The sequence below is a fragment of the Mus caroli genome, chromosome X, assembly GCF_900094665.2.
Source record: "Mus caroli chromosome X, CAROLI_EIJ_v1.1, whole genome shotgun sequence".
NCBI classification, from domain to species: domain Eukaryota; kingdom Metazoa; phylum Chordata; class Mammalia; order Rodentia; family Muridae; genus Mus; species Mus caroli.
The window spans coordinates 122,967,012-122,987,655 of record NC_034589.1 but is presented as its reverse complement, the minus strand read 5'-3'; the positions used below and the strand labels follow the sequence as shown (position 1 = coordinate 122,987,655).

The 20,644-nt window shown below is 40.9% G+C and overlaps 1 protein-coding gene across 1 annotated transcript; it reads right to left on the bottom strand.

Moving 5' to 3' along the window:
- Positions 1-213: 213 nt before the first annotated feature.
- Arl13a (ADP ribosylation factor like GTPase 13A) lies at positions 214-20,075 on the bottom strand. Its single transcript, XM_021153583.1, has 10 exons — positions 19,918-20,075; positions 17,734-17,814; positions 17,316-17,386; positions 6,473-6,722; positions 5,367-5,472; positions 4,715-4,902; positions 2,692-2,872; positions 2,420-2,600; positions 826-912; positions 214-662 (listed from the first exon to the last, which is right to left on the bottom strand). Exons 2-10 carry the CDS (start codon positions 17,790-17,792, stop codon positions 658-660), a joined length of 1,128 nt encoding a protein of 375 aa, XP_021009242.1. The 5' UTR covers positions 17,793-17,814; positions 19,918-20,075; the 3' UTR covers positions 214-657.
- Positions 20,076-20,644: the final 569 nt, after the last annotated feature.

The following is a 20,644-nucleotide window of genomic DNA, read 5'->3' as shown; positions in this document are numbered from 1 at the left end:
ACCATGATCCCAGCCACAGCACCCTGGCAATGGAGTAGGGGTACACATGTTAAGAGGCAGCAGTTGCTGTTTCTGAAAGGCTAGTGAAGTAATGTGGTTTCCCAGACAGGTATTTAAAACAGACGTGGTTTTGGAGGTGTGACAACCAAACCAAACCAAACCAACCAACCAACCAACCAACCAACCAACCAAAACAAAAAGAAAATGACTGAGTAGAGCATCATTCTTATTTATTTTGCCAGTCCCTTTATACCTGAGAACCTTACAGAGAAACGTGTGATTCTAAAGTAACCGTGTTCGTCTAAGGCTCAGTTGCAGTTGCGTGTGACACTTTATCCGTAAGCTTTGTCAGGAGCATCTCAGAACAAATGGGAAGTCTTTTGCTCTTCTTCGTTCAGGTGGAAAGTACATAACTTCCTGAGGCTCTTGGTGAATATGGATGAACTTACTGGCTACCACACTGGTGTTGCAGAAACAGTGGTTCTCAAGGATGTGATGTTAGAGTACGTGAACTTGTACGTGGGCTGTAGAGGTGTCATCCAGTGAAAAACAAAGACTGGGTGTTTCTGCTGCTTCTGGAGATGTGCCCAGTTACCATAAGGTGGTAGAGGGAATGATTAGTTTGCTGTTCCTCGGTTTACCCTTTTAGTCGTCTGCTTAGTCTAATCAGAGAAAGAAAACAATCCATTTTACAAGTGAAGCCAATGTCAGGTTTCTATTCTTTCCCAGGCTACTTGGGAGTAGGGGGTGCTGGCCAGTTTCCAAGGGCCCTCTGGGACACTCACCCTCCATTCCAACCAAGTACATTCTTTGACTAGTACTAACCACAGGAATGGAAGGTTTCTTCACGAGGATCTTCCAAGAACATTTCTTCTCTGTCCCAGGTTTCTATTCTCTTTTTGGGCTTATGAGCTAAGGTTATAGAAATGAAAATGAGTTTTGATTTTGGATAAAGATTTGGGGGCAGTAGCTGACATCTAGAAAAATCATACTTTATTTTCTCCCAGATTCCTTCTACTCAACTTTCATCCTCATCCCTTACCCTAAGAGCTGTGCCCACTTTCTCATTAGTGGCTTTGGCCTCGTGTATGTCCCTCACTGTATGTATAAGAACTCAGCCAAAGGTGACTGTTGACAGTCAATAGAATATTTCAAGTGATGGAAGACCTTCCATGTCAGTAAATGAAAATCATCCTTAGCATTTAACTGTGTGTGTGTGTGTGTGTGTGTGTGTGTGTGTGTGTGTGTGTGTGTGTGGTGTATGTGTTTATGTGTATGAGGAGGCTAGAGGTTGACTTTAAGTTTTTGTTTTTTGGTTGGTTGGTTGGTTTCTGTTTGTTTGAGTTTTGAGACAGGGTCTCTCACTGATTGGCTAGGCTGGGTAGCCTAAGGAGCTCAGATGGTCCTTTCTCTCTGCCCTTGCCCCAGTGCTAAGGTTACAGGTATAAACCAACAAACCCTGCTTTTATGTGGATGCACAGTATCCATATTCAAACTTGGGTTTCATGCTGGCATAGAAGACATGTTAAGCACTGAGTCATTTCCCTAGTTCCCTATCATCAGCAATGTTATTGTCTCCATAGTGGGGATGCATCATGATTTATTTGCCTGTCCTTGTCATTGAACATTTACATTGTTTAACAAAATTTAGCTCTTTCTCCTGAATATTATAATTTGAATATTATTTTTTATTATTTTTTATTAGGTATTTTCTTCATTTATATTTCCAGCGCTATCCCAAAAGTCCCCCATACTCCCCACTCCCCTTTATTATACTTTTTTTTTGTGTATTTCTGTAGTTATCTTTGTAGACAGCTAAGCAATGAAACCTAGTAGTTTAGATGGCTTCCATTTTAGGATTTTTTTTTAATTTGTGTGAATCTTTCTTGTGTGTGTGTGTGTGTGTGTGTGTGTGTGTGTGTGTGTGTACACCACATTCATACTTGTGAAGTAAGAAGAGGGCATAGGATCCCATGGGACTGGAGTTACGGGTGATTGTGAGCCATCAAATGGTTGCCAAAACCAGAACCTGAGTCTTCTCCATGAACAAGTGCTCTTAATCACTGAACCCTCTCTATAGCTCCATATTTAAAAATTCCTAATAATATTGAGAAAAGGAGGGGAAGATGAGAGACAGGAAACATCCACTCCCTAAAGGTTATACCAATATGTACTTCCACCATTGGCAAGCATAACCTTTAAGTTACTATAGCCATCGAAAGATCTTGTATCAACTAATGCTAGAGCATCCTTGCTGGCCTGTCAGAAGATGGTCTCCAACTTTGTCTTCATACTTCTCTCAACAACAGACCATAGTGTGAGAAATGACTTTACTTCTCAAAATAGGAATGCTATTGTAGAAAATATAAAGGAAGGTCTATATAACTTTGTTTTTCTGTAATTGATGGTTCAATATTACCTTTGAAAAGATTGACATCAACAGATGGATTTGGAGTCTTTGTATCATAACACTGACTACTGCAAGGCTTACTGATGTTTGGAGCTCCAATCTTCCGAGAACATTCACCCTCCTCCATGATGACATCTAGAGCAAATGTTACTGACATATTCTTTTTGGGCCTTATTCGAAAACCATCTTTCTGTATACCAGGAAGAAAGAGGGAACTTGTCAATTAATTCTCAAGAGTTCAATTACTGCCCATGGGCAATGGTGTTTGAAAAGCCATTTACCTGTAGAATTGGTTTGAGGGGCCTAGCATCCAGAGAACGTTGTATTAAGTTATGTCTTGCCTCAAAATGCTGTCTTTTCTCAAAAGGCCTTTGCTCCACATGCTGTCTATGCTCCATGTGTTGTCTTTTCTCAAAATGCTGTCTGTTGTTGTGTCTGGCCATACTCACTCTGTTAGGTAAGCTAAGACCATTTGAGAGGGGAAAAAAATCAGTAGTGGAAACAGACATATTTCAAGATTTTTTTCTTCTTGTTTTGGTACTAGGGAATGAATTCAGGACCTTTCATGCATGAGGCAAGTGCTCTGAGCTGTATCCCTAGCCTTCAAGCTTCTTTATCCAATGCAGCTACTACCCTATCCATTTCCATATGACTTTGGTCAGGGAAAGGAACAAAATAGCAAGAAGACATCTAGGCCTTTGATTCCTCAGAACCCTCATCACCTTCTCTTTTATTTATTTATTTTTAACATTTCTGTCCTTTCCTATTATGCCATGACTAGGCAGATCAGAGAACTGGAGGCTGGGAATTTGCAGCCGCTGCATAATATTCATCTTTAGAATATAGTCAATAGGCTATGTAGTTGTTCGAATAGGTATGGCCCTTCTAGACACAGGTGTTTGAATTCTTGGTCCAGAGAGTGGCACTATTAGGAACTATAGCCTTGTTGGAGTAGGTGTAGCCTCATTGGAGGATATGTGTCACAGTGGTGGGGGTGGGTTTTGAGGGGGTCATCCAATGCTCAAACTCCACCAAGTGCAGAAGAGACCATCTTGCTGGCAACCTGCAGAAGCCAATCTTTTCCTGACTGCCTTTGAATCTAGGAATAGAATTCTAGGCTCCTCCAGCAGCATGTCTGCCTGCATGCTTCCATGCTTCCTGCCATGATGATAATGGTCTAACCCCCTGAAATTGTTAGCCAGCCTCGACAGGATATGCCTAATCCTGCAGAGACTTGATGTGCCTGGGTGGAAATATAGGGGAGGGGGTCACGGTCTCAGAGGAGAAGGAAAGGGGGATAAGGGAGGGACTTTTTGAGGTGGGACAGGGATTGGGCTATAAAATTGAATAATTAATTTTAAAATGTTTGGCTTTATAAGAGTTGCCTTGGCCATGGCATCCCTTCATAGTAATAAAACCCTAACTAACACAGACTGCTTAAGGGACTCCTGTTCCTTCTGTCTTACACATGGCAACTCAGGGAATAGAAACCCCATTTTCAAGAAATCCTATACTGATTAGTTGGTAGGCGTTACCTTTTTTTTTTTTTTTAACCTACATGCCATTCATCCCACTAAAGTGATTTCTGATGTGCCAGGACTAGTTGTCCTTGCAGTGTTGGTGGGTACTGCCATAGCCCACTTGAGTCATCAGATTCAGAAAGACTTGATGCCCAGAGTACAAACCTCTCAGAACTTGTGGATCATGTTGAAGACTGATTCCCACTTCTTTTTTTTTTTTTATCTGTTTTGTTTTGTTTTGTTTTTCAAGACAGGGTTTCTCTTTATAGCCCTGGCTGTCCTGAAACTCACTTTGTAGACCAGGCTGGCCTCAAACTCAGAAATCTGCCTGCCTTTGCCTCCCGAGTGCTGGGATTAAAGGCGTGCGCCACCACCGCCCGGCTGAAAAAGAAATCTTAAAACCACAAAACAAAATCAGGGTTTCTTAGTGTAACCTGAAAGCCTTAAATGTCTTTGTCTTGCTGTGTAGACCAATCAGACATTGAACCCACAAGTATCCACTTATCCTTTTCAACTGAACATCTGATTCCCACTTCTTTTTTTTTTTTATTTTTTTATTTTTTTTTTTTTTTTTTTTTTTTTTTTTTTTTTGGTTTTTCGAGACAGGGTTTCTCTGTATAGCCCTGGCTGTCCTGGAACTCACTTTGTAGACCAGGCTGGCCTCGAACTCAGAAATCCGCCTGCCTCTGCCTCCCGAGTGCTGGGATTAAAGGCGTGCGCCACCACGCCCGGCTGATTCCCACTTCTATTCTTATCAGTAAAACTAATGAAATAAGCTCAGTACCTGTCTGATGAGCATCTTTCTCCACAGCCTCTGGTGTTCTTGGAGGTTGAGATGCTCATATTGGGTATTTGTTGTCGAGTATACAGCTCACTGTATTGATCCCCAATGGCAGCTAGTAGCCATCGCAGCCCTACAACTATTGGCTTTTGCTGCCTCTTTGGAATGCGTTTTATGGTTGAACATGGCTCCTATAAGAAATAGAAAAAAAGGCCTCAGATCTGGATCCCTGGACCTTTGATGCCTAAAGGCCTGGTCACTGCTATTAAAATAGCAGAGGTAGTTGTGCCATACCTAAGTGTGTTCTTGACTTCAAGGAGACACTCAACATTCACATGTGAGAGAGCTGATGAAGAGCATAAAAGCTGAGGCTCTCTAATAAAATGGCTACAGTGCCTTCACTGGGTGACCTCAAGCAGTTTACTGAGCTCCTCCCTCTGGCTGTTCAGCTTTCTCATGTATAAGATGGGGCTATTAGAATCTTACAGAACTGCTTTGAAGGCAGAGAATAATATTTGTTGCCATTCTCAAGTTAGAAATAATCACTGCAGATGTTGCCTGTTGTGGAGAGGAACTTTGACCGCAAGCTGACAGACAGGGCCCTGGTTATATAATCCAGGACCTAGAGGGAAGGAAAGGAGATGCTGCCGCTCACCACTCGGCATATGGATCTCGTCTCATTCACGAGCCTTTCCAGAAGTAGATATTCAATGATATCACAAGGCAAAAGAGCATTCTTCTTGTCTTGTTTGTTTGCCAGGCTAGAGCAGGGCATAAAGAGAAGAAGAGTAAAGCCAAGGTAAAGTCAACGGGGAAGGGAAAGGCCTAGCATGGTGGTACATGTTGTAAGTGCCAGCACTTGGGAGGCAGGTGAATCTCTCTGAGTTACAAGGTAGCCTGGTCTACATTGTGAGACCTAGTCTCAAACAAGCACACAAGCAAACAAAAAATAAATAAACAACAAGCAAGCACCACAACCAAAGAAAAAGTGGAGCAGGGGAGCACTAACTGCAGTCTAACTGCCGTAGGTCCAGGGACTGAGCTTACCCAGTGAGATGAGCTAGACAGTTTCCTAGCCAACTTTCAATGGAATTAAAAATCAAATCATTTGAATACCAGATAATTCCCAGGGGTCATTTCCCACTTCCTTTATATCATAAGTCATGCTTTAATTACAACCACCAACTGGGATAGAAAGACAGAGTTCTTACATTTCTGAAGCGCTTTTCATATTCTAGTTACAGTCGCTTATGAGAAATGAGGCATGGCAAAAAGGGGAGTTGGAAGAGGGGAGGGGTGACAGGCTACTGGAATCACCCTCGCTCCCAAAATGAGTACCAGTTACATAGCCTTGAGTGACCAAGTGGGCGGGAGTGGGGGGAGGAATGCATTGGAACTGAACGTACAAAAGAGCGTTTGCTCTCTGCCATCAAATTTCAGGATCAGAGACTCAAACCCAAGCAAGTTCAGTTAGAGGCTTCAGGAAGAGTCCAGGGTTGGGGATGGGCGATCTAGATATTATTTCTAGAAAACTAAAGATACAGAATTCATTTCTCCAATTAGGTATCACGTCCCACATGCACTGCATGGAAGAAAGTGGCTCTTGAAAACAGTCACCAGTGAACTGAGTCTTTTTACCTCATTGAGGTTCTAAAGAGGTCTAGAACCTTCTGATCAAAAAAAAAAATGCCCTTCATCTCTATACCTTTTCCACGGCACAAATTGGTTAAGGGAAAGCAGGCCCCAAAGGCAGAAACTTACATTAAGATGGGTTTCCCTGAAATCCTTTTGTCAAACATTATGCGAGTTAAGATGATCTTCACTTCCTGGATGCGTGCTATGTCACTAGAATCCACCACAAAAATAAGCCCGTGGGCCTGAGCATAGTAGCTTGGCCATTTCTCACGGCCTTTTTGGTCTCCTGCTAGGTCATAGATAGATACTTGGTAACCATCTAGTAGAAGCGTTGTTTGTGTTGGTCTAATTTCTTTGTGCATCTTGCTAGGAATTACTACAAATGGAAAGAGAGGAGAAATGAGCACAGTGTAGCAAGATGTAGTTAGGTAAATTTGTTCCTCCTTTTGCAGAACCTGCTCTTAGAAATCCTACTAAAGCAGCCTGCCAGCCGGCTTATGTTCATGGATGCATTAATCTGTTTCTTTGTGTGTGTGTGTGTGTGTGTGTGTGTGTGTGTGTTAGACAGGGTCTCACTCACTGTGTAGTCCTGGCTGCTCTGGAATTCACTCTGTAGACAAGGCTGTCCTGGAACTCAGAGAGATCTACTTGCCTCTGCCACCTGCTTGCTGGAAGTAAAGACATATACCACCATGCCTAACAAACTGCTTCTTTCTAACTCACTACTTTTCCTGTGCTACCCTTCCTGGCTTTATGCCTTCTGTGAGTAGATTAAATGGTAGCCACAGTGGACCTGGTTTCTATTGGACACGCCCCAGCCTACATACATGTTATAGACTATCTTTTCCTGAGCTTTTCACAAACTGCCATTCTCTCTAATGTTTTGTGCTTGCTTGGTCCATACCTTTTTTTTTTTTTGGACAAAATATCAATTTAGATCTTGTTTATTGTAGAAAAACTTCCCTCACACCATCCTTAGTCTATATAAAGTGTTACCCACCCCTGTGTTTACCATTACTCTAACACATCTTAAAGCCATAAATCGTATTGCTTACTTAACTGAGTTACAAGCTGTAACAGGGAGGTAAAAATCTTAATTCTATGCATTATATTCATGAAGCTGAGCACAGATGCTGGCACACAAGCACTTGATAAATATTTGATGGACAAGTGCTAGTTCCTTCTCTTTTACTGTTTCTTCAAGGCCCAACCAGCACTCTTCAGGAAGCCTTCTCTGACCTGCCCACCTCTTACTACTCTCTCTCTCTCAGCACACTGTTGAAGGAGTCATTGACCTATTTTTGTGCTTGTCCATTACCTTACAGTAGGGGTTCAGTAAGTGCTTACAATATGTCTACTACTATGATTGAGGACATGAAGTGCCCCTTCCAAAAAATCCATGCCAGATGCAGACACATTTTCCATGTAAAAGCTTGTCCAGGACATAATATTCTGTAAGGAACTAGATAACTAATTCAGCACATAATAGAAATGCATACTAAAATAACAGTCTCTATATGTCTTCCAGTTTGTTGAACTGATGGTTATGGTCTAAGTTTCTGCTCATAATAGTAGTTAATAATTTCATAATTTTGACACTAGCAGTACTCAGAATAGAATCAGAAATTTCAGAGCTATCGGTGTGCTGTCCCCTGAGCTCCATTTTCTGACCACCACTCTGCTGGCTCTCACCAGGTCCACCACACAAGGAATATTCAGGCCTGCTACACCAAGAACATCCAGTCTAAGATTGCTCACTGGAGGCCTGCAGCACAGGTAACATCCAGATTAGGCCTGCCTTCCCAATACCTGATACACCAGGAACATCCAGGAACAACCAGATGGCTAAAGACCAGGCTAAGAACACAAATAACAAGAGCCAGGGCAAACATGGTACCTCTAGAGCAAAGCTATTCCACTACAGCAAGCCCTGGATAGCCTAACACAACCTTAAGCCCAACCTTATGAAGATGATAGATGCCTTTAAAGAAGAAATGAATAAATCCCTCAAAGAAAAATGTGAAGAGTCCCAGCTCCAAAGCCCAGAAAATATTTTCAACAAAATCATAGAAGAAAATTTCTCAAACCTAAAGAAAAAGATGCCTATAAACATACAAGAATTTAACAAAACACCAATTAAATTGGACCAGAAAAGACAATCTTCCTACCACATAATAATCAAAACACTAAATGTGCAGAACAAAGAAAGAATATTAAAAGGGGTAAGGGAAAAATGCCAGGTAACACACAAAGACCTATCAGAATTACATCCGACTTCTCAACAGAGACTCTAAAGCTAGAAGGGCTTGGACAGATGTCTTACAGCCTCTAGGGAAACACAGATATCAACCTAGACTCCTATACCCAACAAAACTCTCAATCACCATAGATGGAAAAAAACAAGATATTCCAAGAAAAAAAAAAAAACGCAATTCAACAATGTCGACTCACAAATCCAGCCCTACAGAAAAACCCTTGAAGGAAAACTCCAACCCAAGGAGGTTAACTACATACAAGAAAACTCAGGGAATAAATAATTCCACACCAGCAAAAACAAAATGAGGGAAGCACATACACACCACCACCACCACCTGGTCATAATATTTCTCAATCACAGGCTAACAAATTGAATTTGAACATAGGATCAATTCTGCCGCATGTGAGAAACATACCTCAGTAACAAAGATAGACCTCAGAGAAAAGGGCTAGAAAAGAGTTTTCCAAGCAGGTAGACCCAAGAAACAAACTGGAGTAGCCATTCTAAAACCTAATACAATTGATTTTCAACCAAGATTAATTAAAAGAGATGGGAGGAACACTTCATACTCATCAAAGGAAAAAAAATCTACCAAGATGACATCTCAGTTCTGAACATAATATGCCTCAAATGCAAGGGCACACACATTCATAAAAAGAAGCATTACTGAAGCTTAAACCACACATCAAACCCCACACATTAATAGTGAGAGACTTCAATGTCCCACTCTGACCTCTGGTGAGAATGTGGAGAAAGAAGAACACTCCTCCATTGCTGGTGGGATTACAAGCTGGTACAGCCACTCTGGAAATCAGTTTGGCAGTTCCTCAGAAAATTGGACATAGACTACCAGAAGATCCAGCATTACCTCTCCTAAGCATATACCCAGAAGATGTTTCAACTTGTAATAAGAACACATGCTCCACTATGTTCATAGCAGCCTTATTTATAATAGCCAGAAGCTGGAAAGAACCCAGATGTCCCTCAACAGAGGAATGGATAGAGAAAATGTGGTACATTTACACAATGGAGTACTACTCAGCAATTAAAAAAATGAATTTATGAAATTCTTAGACAAATGGAGGATATCATCCTGAGTGAGGTAACCCAATCACAAGGACACACATGATATGCACTCACTCATAAGTGGATATTAGCCCAGAAACTTAGAATACCCAAGATACAATTTGCAAAACACATGAAACTCAAGAAGGAAGACCAAAGTGTGGATACTTCAGTCCCTCTTAGAGGGGGGAACAAATTACCCATGGAAGGAGTTACGGAGACAAAGTGTAGAGCAGAGACTGAGGGTATAACCATCCATAGACTGTCCCACCTGGGGATCCATCCCATATACAGTCACCAAAACCAGACACTATTGTGGATGCCAACAAGTGCTTGCTGAAAGAAGCCTGTTATGGCTGTCTCCTGAGAGGCTCTACCAGTGCCTGACAAAGACAGAAATGGATGCTCACAGCCAACCATTGGGCTGAGCACAGGGACCCCAATGGAGGAGCTAGAGAAAGTACCCAAGGAGCTGAAGGGGTTTGCAACCCATAGGAGGAACAACAATGTGAAATAATCAGTACCCCCAGAGCTCCCAGGGACTAAACCATCAACCAAAGAGTACACATGGTGGGACTCATGGCTCCAGCTGCATATGTAGCAGAGGATGGCCTTGTTGGTCATCAACAGGAGGAGAGGCCCTTGGTCCTGTTAAGGCTCTATGCCCCAGTGTAGGGGAATGCCAGGGCCAGGAAGTGGGAGTGGGTGGGTTGATGAGCAGGGGGAGGGGGAGGAGATAGGAGGTTTTTGGAGGGGAAACCAGGAAAGGGGATAACATTTGAAATGTATATATATATATATATATATATATATATATATATATATAATATTTCATATATATAATAAATTGATTTGAAAATTAAAAAAATATTTTAAAAAGTTGAAAGTTAGTGGTTATTTAAGTTACTTTTGGTTTCATCCATTGATATTTCCACAAATGGATCAAGTCAGATAAAACAATTTGCTCTTTTAGATGTAGATGTTATTAAATGGCTCTATTTACAAAATGTATGAGAACATAAAAAAACAGGAACTAAATGGGGAAATAATGAAGGTAACAGAGGCTATGAATCAAATGGACCTAACAGATATATCTAAAGAGTCTTTCACCCAAAACCAAATATATATATATATATGTTCTTTTCAGCACCTCACATAGCTTTCTCCCAAACTGACCATATAGTCAGTCACAAGGCAAGCCTCAATAGATACAAGAAAATTGAAATAACTCTTTCTATCCTATCAGACCACCATGGATTAAAGCTGGACATTAACAAGAATAGAAAGAAGAAAAAGGCTACAAATTCATAGAAACTGAATAACTCCCTACTCAATGATCACTGGGTCAGGGATGAAATAAAGAAATAAAGGAAAGATTTTCTAGAGTTCAATGAAAACAAACTTACCCAAGCAAACAACATACCCAAACTTATGACAAACAATGAATGCAATGCTAAGAGAAAAGTTCATAGCACTAAGTATCTTCTTCAAGAAATTAGAGAGTTTTCATACTAGGAGTTTAAATATATACCTGAAAGCTTTAGAAAAGAAGAAAACGTACCCAAGAGGAGTTGATGGCAGGAAATAATCAAACTCAGGGCTGAAATCAATAAATTAGAAACAAAGAGAATAGCATAAAGAATCAATTAGGGAAACAACATCCTTTACAATAGCAAAACAAAATATAAAATGCCTTGCTGTAAATCTAACCAAGGAAGTGAATGACCTGTAGGACAAGAACTTCAAATCCCTGGAGAAAGAGACTGAGGAAGATCTCAGAAGTTGGAAAGATCTCCCTTGCTCATGGATCGGTAGGACTAATATAGTGAAAATACCCATCTTACCAAAAGCAGTATAGAAATTCAATGCAATTCTCATCAAAATTCTAACTCAATTCTTACAGACCTTGACAGAGAAATTGTCAGCTTCATACAGAAAAACAAACAAACATACAAAACAGGAGAGGTCAAACAATCCTATACCATAAAAGAACTTCTGGGGCTTTCAAACCATCCCTAATTTCAAGCTGTACTTGGGCAATAGTAATAAAAGTTGTATGGTATTGGCATAAAAACAGAGAGGTTGATAAATGGAGTAGAATTGAAAACACAGAAATAAACTGACACACTCATAGACACTTGATATTTGACAAATAAGCCAAAACCATACAATGGAAAATGAAAGCATCTTGAACAAGTAGTGCTGGTCTAACTGGATGTCTGGTATGTAGAAGAATGCAAATAGACCCACATCTATCACCCTGCACAATACTCAAATCCAAGTGGATCGAAGACCTCAACATAAAACTGGGCATACTAAATCTAATAGAAGAGGAAATGCAGAACTTCCTTGAACTCATTGGCATAGGAGACAAATTTCTGAACAGAACACCAATAGCTCAGGCACTAAGATCAACAATTAATAAATGAGACCTCATGAAACGGAAAAGCTTTTGCGAGGCTAAGGACACTACAAGTAGGACAAAATGGGAGTCTACAGAATAGGAAAAGATCTTCACCAACCCTATACCTGACAGAGAACTAATAAAGAACTCAAGAAATTACATATCAGCAAACCAAGAAATCCAATTAAAATTGGATAGAGAGGGCTGGAGGGGTGGCTTAGTTGTTAAAAGCACTGACTGCTCTTCCAGAGGTCCTGAGTTCAATTCCCAGCAACCACATTCCCAGCTCACAACCATCTGTAATGGGATCTGATGCACTCTTTTTGGTGTGCCTGAAGACAGCTACAGTGTACTCACATACATAAAATAAATAAATCTTTAAAAAAATATGTGGGGTAGAGGGCTAAACAGAATTCTCAGCAGAAGAATCTCAAATGCCTGAGAAGCACTTTAAAAAAAAATGTTCAAAGTCCTTAGTCACCAGAGAAATAGAAATCAAATTGACTCTGAGATTCTACCTTATACCAGTCAGAATGGCACATGCTGGCAAGAATGTGGTGCAAGGAAACACTCATCCATTGCAGGTGGGAGTGCAAACTTGTACAACTACTTTGGAAATCAATGTGTCAGTTTCTCATAAAATTGGGAATAGTTCTTCCCCCAAGACCCTGGGCATATACCTAAAAGATGTCCCACTATACCACTTGCTCAGCTATGTTCATAGAAGCTTTATTCATAATAGTCAGACAGGACTCCCAGTGGAGGGAGGGGAACATCAACCCACCCACAAAACCTTCAACTCAAAATTTGTCCTGCCTAGAAAATTCACAGGTATATAAAGTTGGAGCAGAGACTAGGGGAATGGCTGACCAATGACTGCCCAACTAGAGACCCATCTCATGGGAGAGATCCAACTCCTGACACTATTAATGACACTCTGCTATGCTTGCATACAGGAGTCTAGTATAAATGTCTCCTGAGAGGCTTCATCCAGAAGCAGATGGAAACATATGCAGACTCCTACAGGCAGAGCTTGGGGAGCTGTTGGAAGAGTGGGGGATATGATTGAGGGAGCAGGAGGGGATAGGGACTCCACAAGAAGACCAACAGAGTCAACTAACCTGCGCCCATGGAGATTCACAGAGACTGAACCACCAACCAAAGAGTTTGCAGGGACTGGACTTGGGCCACCTACACATTTGTAGCAGATGTGCAGCTTGGTCTTCATATGGGTTCCCTGACAATTGGAATGGGGGTGTCTCTGACTCTGTTGCTTGCCATTAGATCCCCTTCCCCTAATTAGACTTCCTGGTTGGGCCTCAGTGGGAGAGGATGTGTTTAGGCATACTATAAATGGATGTCCAGGGTGGGGTAGCACCCACGCTGGGGCTTCTCCTTCTTTGAAGACAAGGGGAGGGGTAATGGGAGGAATATCCAGTGTAAGGGCAGGGCTGGAAGGAGAGCAGCAGGGAGGGCAGGCTGTGATCGGGATATAAAGTGAATTTTAAAAATATAAAAGAGAGAGACAGAGACAGAGAGACAAAGACAGAGAGCCAGACAGAGAGCCAGACAGAGAGCCAGAGACAGAGAGCCAGACAGAGACAGAGAATCAATAATTTCTTATTTGTAGTCTTAGATATATCTGTGACATTTTCCATGGGATTACCAAAATAAATGGTTAGTCTAAATTACTAATATGATTTCAGACTTTTAGAAAAGCTTGTTTATATACAGTTATGAATAGACACCTATATTTGTATGTGTGTATAATATGGCCACTATACTTTAATGTGGTTTCATACCATTTCTTCAGTTTTCATGTTAGTCAATAATCTTTTTAATAATAACTTTCAGAAATCACATATATTTCAGTCACAACTGAAAATACACATACAAGTAACACAAAGAATGAGCATATAGACTGCATCTAAGAATATATATACATATGTGTGTGTGTATAAAACAATTATTGAAAAAGAGGTTATGAATTTATAAGAGAGCAAAAAGGGTTGTATGGATGGGATTGGAGGTAGAAAAATGAGAGGAAAATGATGTACTTACAACCTCAAAAAATTAACAATTAAAGTAAAAAATGAAGTGATTAAGTTAAAACTCCAAATAATACTTTAAAACTCTTGGGTTTTTGTTTGTTTGTTTGTTTGTTTGTTTTTTGCATCTTGGAAAGTTTTGTTATTTTCTTCCTGTCAGAACATAACACCATCCTCATGTTTTTTTTCTCTTAAAACTAATTTCTTCAATAATTCAGTCTGTTCCTGATGACACTAGATCCCACAACAAGTATTTCCCTGTCCATTTAGATCTATCTTCATTTCTCACACCCTGAGAGAAAGTTCCAGCTCTCCCTCATCTCCACATCCCTGGCTGAGTGTTTCATAAAATATGGTTTAGGGGTAGTGTGCTTCGGAAATATCCTGGGTATGCTTTTTAACCCCTACCATTTGTAACACACTGGCTATGGTTAGCGTGGTCCTGATGCGAGTCTTCTGCACTTCAAAGCTTGGGAATCACTGCTCCTGAGAACTATGAAATTTCAGTGTGGTTGTGTCTCAGCATCACCTGATGGGAATGAGGAGCACCTAACTCAAATATCGGAGCTTCCTGATGCTGGGTTAAGAGGTCTGAAGGCTTCCTAGGTGACTTTGATCAATGCCTCATTGTTCTCCAAATTTATCCTCTGAGGCTTTCAAACACAAGCCAGCCTCCATTCTCTAGGATTTGGATTACATAGGAGTGGTCCTCAAACTTTGTTTTTAAGGCACTCAGGCTGAGCCTAGAGACATGGTTCAGCGGTTAAGAACACTTGCTGCTCTTCTAGATGCCCTTGGGTTCCTGAACCCCGATGGCAGCTCAAACCTGTCTGTAATTTCACTTCCAGGGGGGATCCATTCCCCTCTTATGGCCTCTGCAGGCACTGCATGGCATGCACATGGTTCACATAGATACATTTAGGCAAACCACACATACATAAAAAATAAATATAATTTTAAGTATCCAGGTGGCTAGAATGCATAGTGAGATTTGAGACTCACAGATCTCAATGTTCTTATTTAATGCACGTGTCTTTGCTCGTGTTTGGGTTTCTTGCCCCATGATCATGCCATGCAAAACAGTGGATGGTATCATCCATAATGATGCCATCAACTATTTTGTAGCTGGTATCTTTAAATATCCATAAAAGTTACTATCTGTAGCCTGGAATTTCTTTCCTAGGCAATTATGTTTGTGGCATTCATCTTAAAACAAACAAACAATGCAGGAACAAGAAAAGTGAGCTATTCAATTTTGAGCACAGTGGAAGCGACTAGGTAGACTCTAAGTGAACCTGCACGAACAGAGATGTCCCTAGACATTTTTCAGAGTGTGACATCAGTGCCCATTAGAATGTCACTGTGAATGAAGTCACTACTGTAAACCAATGCATTTATGAGGCAGCCTCAAGTTATGCACTGAGCACCATGCAAGTTATGCAAAACAAGCTATATCCACTATGCTCTAGGAATTAGAATGGAAAACAGACACCTGTCTCAGATGAATAGCTTGGGGTTAATTTCAGGCTTCACACCGCTGGCAGGCTATCAAAAATGCCTGAGGAGTTCTCACCTTGTGGGTTCCCAGGCCCCACCCAGACTGAATGGGAATCCATCTAGGGCTGAGGCAAGAAAGCTCTAGTAAACGATTCCCATTCTTTTTAGTAATCTTGTGACTTGTCTTGCCTGGTTCTTTGGCTCCCTTGTAACTGTTTACTGCTGATCACTTCTGCCTACCAGAGTTGGGAGACACAGGGAGTCAAGTGTGCTGTATCTAAGGGAGCATACTAGGCTGGAGTGTTCACTAAAATGCACTTGGAGGTGCTCTTGGGGCCTGAGGGAGACGTTCTGAAAAGGCAACCCACAGGCTCAGGAGGATGGTGAAGGGCTTAAATTTCCAGACTAATTATGAACAATATTGACAGCATGGACTCAGAGAGGAAGCGATCTATTTCTTCTTCTCATGGGGTTCCAAGGTTAGTGGTGGAGTTGGAGTTGTGCAAGGATCTTGGGCTAAGTGTATGCTACAAGGTTGAGCCAGGGATGCAGCTCAGGGAAGGAAGGCTGCCTTGTGGCCAGGCTGTGAAAGGAGGGGCTTAGCTAGTAGATGACAGGGGGGCTAAAATGCAGGAAATGCAGCCTTATGAAGTCCAGTGGTGTGGCCAAGGAATGGCAAAGCATTTGCTTTGTTGTACTAGAATATGATATGTGAGGACTTGGAAAATGAAGCTGGGGGGTGGGGAGAAGTCAGAGGCCTACACTGGACCTTGTATGCTGCTAAGGTGGGTAAATTTTGCTTCAAAAACAATGGGGAGACACGGAGCAAAACCAAGCAGGGACGTGTCATGATTAGACTTCTGCATCTCTCTAATAAATAGAGGAACAAGTAGAAATAAACAGATCAGCCAAAAGGCCACTGTTGTCCAAGGAGACTGACAAAACTTCAGGCAGGAGACTATGAGCACAGATGTCAGGGCAACCATTTCATATACTTTGCTGAGGATTGGCAGGTTATATAAAACTCAACCTTGCACCACACTCCTGTACTGATTCAATAAACATGGATGATGGGGTAGACTCTGTTCTGACCTCTGATTGATTAAGAGGTAGTTGGGGCTTTCCAACTAGTGTAGCAGATTGCTACCATGCTACAATGCTACGTGACTGCTTCTGGCAATGTCAAGGGACTTAATTCATGTGATTTGTCATTGATTTTGGTCCTTTAGTATTTAAGAACCAAGTTGAATCCTGTCCAACATGCTGAGGCACATTAAGCTAGAGATGTGGTACTATCCTTGGATTGACATCATTTCTCAAGCTCTAACTTCCAATATCTCACAGAGTTTTGTGTTATTACACTTCTTTATTACTCTACACTTGTCTCTTATCTAGGCCAAATTACACATGCAGTGAGCTCAGAAACTAGACAGCATTCCAACCATGCAATCCTTCAAAGTTGACTCCAATGTTTTACATACTGTAGCTCATTCATAATTGACATCATGTGAGGACTCTCAATTGGAACATCTTACAAAAGGAGCAAGTGACACACGCTGTATAAACAGCTTGTTAACACCTAATGAGGAGACTGGGATATTTATCTTTACAAGAGAGAAACTGAGGGCCAGGAAGTATGCCTAAGATGGAATGAATACTGCCAGACCCACACCAGAAACTATTGTTCTTTGTTCTCACATCTTTGGAAGGCCTCCATGAGACGACTTTTGCCAGAGTTGTCCAAACCAATCACAATGATAGTCACATTCCTGGAAGTGGAAAAGAAAAATGTGTCAAAGCCACTTAGATTTTAGGGTAAAGAATTCTATTCTTTCTCTGTGTTTGAAGCTTTGCTTGCAATAGTCTAAATTCATATACCATAAAGAACCCCACACAGTAATGGTGTGGCACCCCCTCCCCAAATCCTCAAAGGATGCTGTCCCTCTCTGATACATTCAGTATGCAGAATGCACATCTCTCAGCTCTGTTCCCAATCTTGTATTTGCTGTTTAATTACTTCCCAAATGCATAATGGTCATTTGTCCCTGGTGAAACTTGAGGCAGATATGTGGGAAGTAATTCCAGATTGGGTGTAGAAAAGTGGTTGCAAAGTTACCTTTGTTTTCCTTCTGTGGTCTTTTGACGAGACCAGCAGGCAGTCAAAAGTCGGAACATGATTCAGCTTGCTCTTTAAATGCTAAAAGGACAAAAATTAATGACAAATCACATCAGCTGTCATTTTGGCATTATACCGATGCTGATAAAACAGAAAGGTTGTGGCTGTTCGAATTCCATGGCAACATTCGACCCAGCCTAATGATGCAGGTGCTATAGAGAAGCTTCAGTCATGGTTCTGTGCTAATATGTAGCTTCCTACAAAATAGAGCGACTGGTTACTAAAGCAGCCTGCCACAAGGACACAGTCCGATGGACCCTCTCCCTTTAGCTATAGTTTGTTTCTGCTAGGAATATCTTTATTTGGTCTTGGGGAAAGGTGGGATGAGGCATTGGAGAAGAACCAGATTAGTTGTTAAAGCCATTGGAGGACCTCTGCTATTGGGCTTGGTTCTGTTATTGCCTCAGCTTCAAAGGTCCAGGTGGTATTGACCCATTTTTCATGGATTTCATCCAGTTCCTAAAAGCTCTAAGGGACCTCAGACATCACCTAGAGTAGACCAATATATATTAAGCACCAATCTAGGTGCCTCACTGTCGAGGACTCAAAGTTTAATATGCAGTTTGACTTGAAAATGATGGTCTAAGTAAAAGACAACTTAAGCAGCTGCTTCAAGATTCCATGGTGTAACATCTGTGAACCTTTTTTTTTTTTTTTGAGATAGGCTCTTACTTCATAGCTCTTGCTGGTCTGGAACTTACTACATAGACCAGAAAAGCCTTGAACATACAGAGTCTCTGCTGTTGGGACATGTGGTGGCACATGCCACCGCCCCTGGTTCCATTCCTTCTTATGACCTAAAAAATAGTAGGTATATCACATTTTATTCATTTACTCGTCAGCTAATGGACAGTTAGGTGGTTTCTACTTACTGTCTTCGAGGTAATGCTGCTATAAATGTGTGTGGGTGTGTGTTCATTTCTTTTGGGTTTACCCCTGGGAGTAATTTCTGTGACATACACTGCTCTTGTGTTGAAGCATTCAAAGAACTACTACTGTTTTGCAAGGTGGCCCTGACATGTTACAATGACACCAGCAAATGCTGGAGAGTTCTAGTTCATCCACGTGTTCAGCAAAGTTTATTGCTATCTTAATGTCTGTAGCTATTCTAGCAAGCATGGAATGCAATCTTGTTCTGATTTTGATTTACATTTCTCTAGTAGTTTATTTTGTTGGAGCCTGGAGTTTCTGGAAGAACCAGTGGGGTTAAGAAAAGATGTCATTTTGTTCCTACATGTGTCACTGTTTGTTGAGAAGTTTGTATGCCAGTTATTAATGGATGATTTAACCTTATTCTGCACAGTCACCCAGTCATCCCCTGTTTTTAAGCATTATTATTTCAAACAGAGACTCACAGCCCATAGCTTGTCTTTGAGTACATGTCACTGTTTGAGGAAATTGGCTTTCCTGAAGATCTACTGGAGAATGCCTCTGGTTACATCAGACTCAAAAAGAACCATATATATGACCTGTGATTAAAAGCTACTTTATTTTAGTCTTGTTCATGAGGCTAATAAGCCCTAGAGACTAAAAGGACAGAGCCTAGATGTCTTCATTCCATAGTGGCAATCTCCCTTTGAGACAAGGCTGGTAATATCTTCATATCAATTTCTTTTTAAGTACATTTTGTTAGTGTATATTAATTGTACAAAATGATGGTTTTCATCAGTATACTTTAATATACGTATATAACAGGCTTTCTTATACTCACCCTCTACAATCCTCTCATCTCTTCCCCTCTCCTTCCCCACTACCCACTAGTGTCCTTTCTACTTTTCTTTGATTTTTAGAAATATGGATTCTACTCATGTAGCTTAATCATTTGTAGAGCTTCTCATTGTGATCTTAGTCTCTGTTTGTCCAAATTGGCAGCATACAAGTTCTTCCTTTAAGAGCTCAGGAGGTAGGTGGGATAACTGCAATTGAAACCTAGTCAGTCTGTCTTCAGAGTCTGTGATATTGGGTCAGGAATCTGACAGGCCATGTATGAGAGAGAGACCTGAGCTATCAGAAAATCACTGATGCTATTATGTCCAGGGCTTCTACTGGATAGCCCAGAGCAAAAGCCTTAAAGTTGTGCCTGTAGGGGCCTGTAAAGTGAAGATCTTTATGTATTTGGCTTACCTGGAGGTGGTTAACTGTTTATCTGATAACAAGTTGGTGTTTTAGTTGAAAAAAGTGTTTGCCGTGTTGAATTTCAGAGAGATTTGTTGAGCTTTTTAGCCTGCTGGATAGATTAATCCAGCCCAGGTGTCCACTTAAAGGGTAGGCAATATTCTAACAATGGCTGTCAAGGTTCTAGCATGTCTATGGTAACCACTTGCTAGTTCTTAGCAACCAAACACATCTCTGTTCCTTGTGTGATAATTATAGATAATTACTAAATGAACTTTTATTCATTATAGAGTTTATTTCTTTTTAAAAGTACATATAGAATGTACTGGGCTTATTTAAGTAGTTTATTTATGTTAATTCATTTAATCCTTAGTGCAACATGACAAAGAGAGAACTGTCATTCTTACTGTTCAGAGATAGGTTCACAAAGCTTAGGTAGATTGACAAAGATTGATNATGTTTTCTGCNCTAAGGCCAAAATTCAAACCTAGGCAGTCTGGCTTCAGAGTCTGTGTATTAGGTTTTGTATGCCACAGACTGTGTGACATTCAAGGTTCTAAAGAAGATGCCTCTTCTCTGGGCCTCTCTGCANTTCATCTGTCCGTAAATTTCCATATTTAGTCTTCCTTAGTGCGGTGGTTAGTTTTATGTCAACTTGACACAAACTAGAGTCATCTGAAAGGAGGAAACCTCGATTGAGAAAATGCCTCCATAAGATATGACTGTAGGGCACTTT

Bases quoted from the DNA above. Each gene is read 5' to 3' on its own strand.
- Arl13a (XM_021153583.1), bottom strand. From the start codon at position 17,792: ATGTTCCGACTTTTGACTGCCTGCTGGTCTCGTCAAAAGACCACAGAA. The intron at 2,873-4,714 runs GTACTGAGCTTA...AAATGGTCTTAG, and splicing joins GAAAGATGCTCATCAGACAG to CTTACCTAACAGAGTGAGTA. The intron at 913-2,419 runs GTAATATTGAAC...CTATAACCTTAG, and splicing joins TGATGTCAATCTTTTCAAAG to CTCATAAGCCCAAAAAGAGA.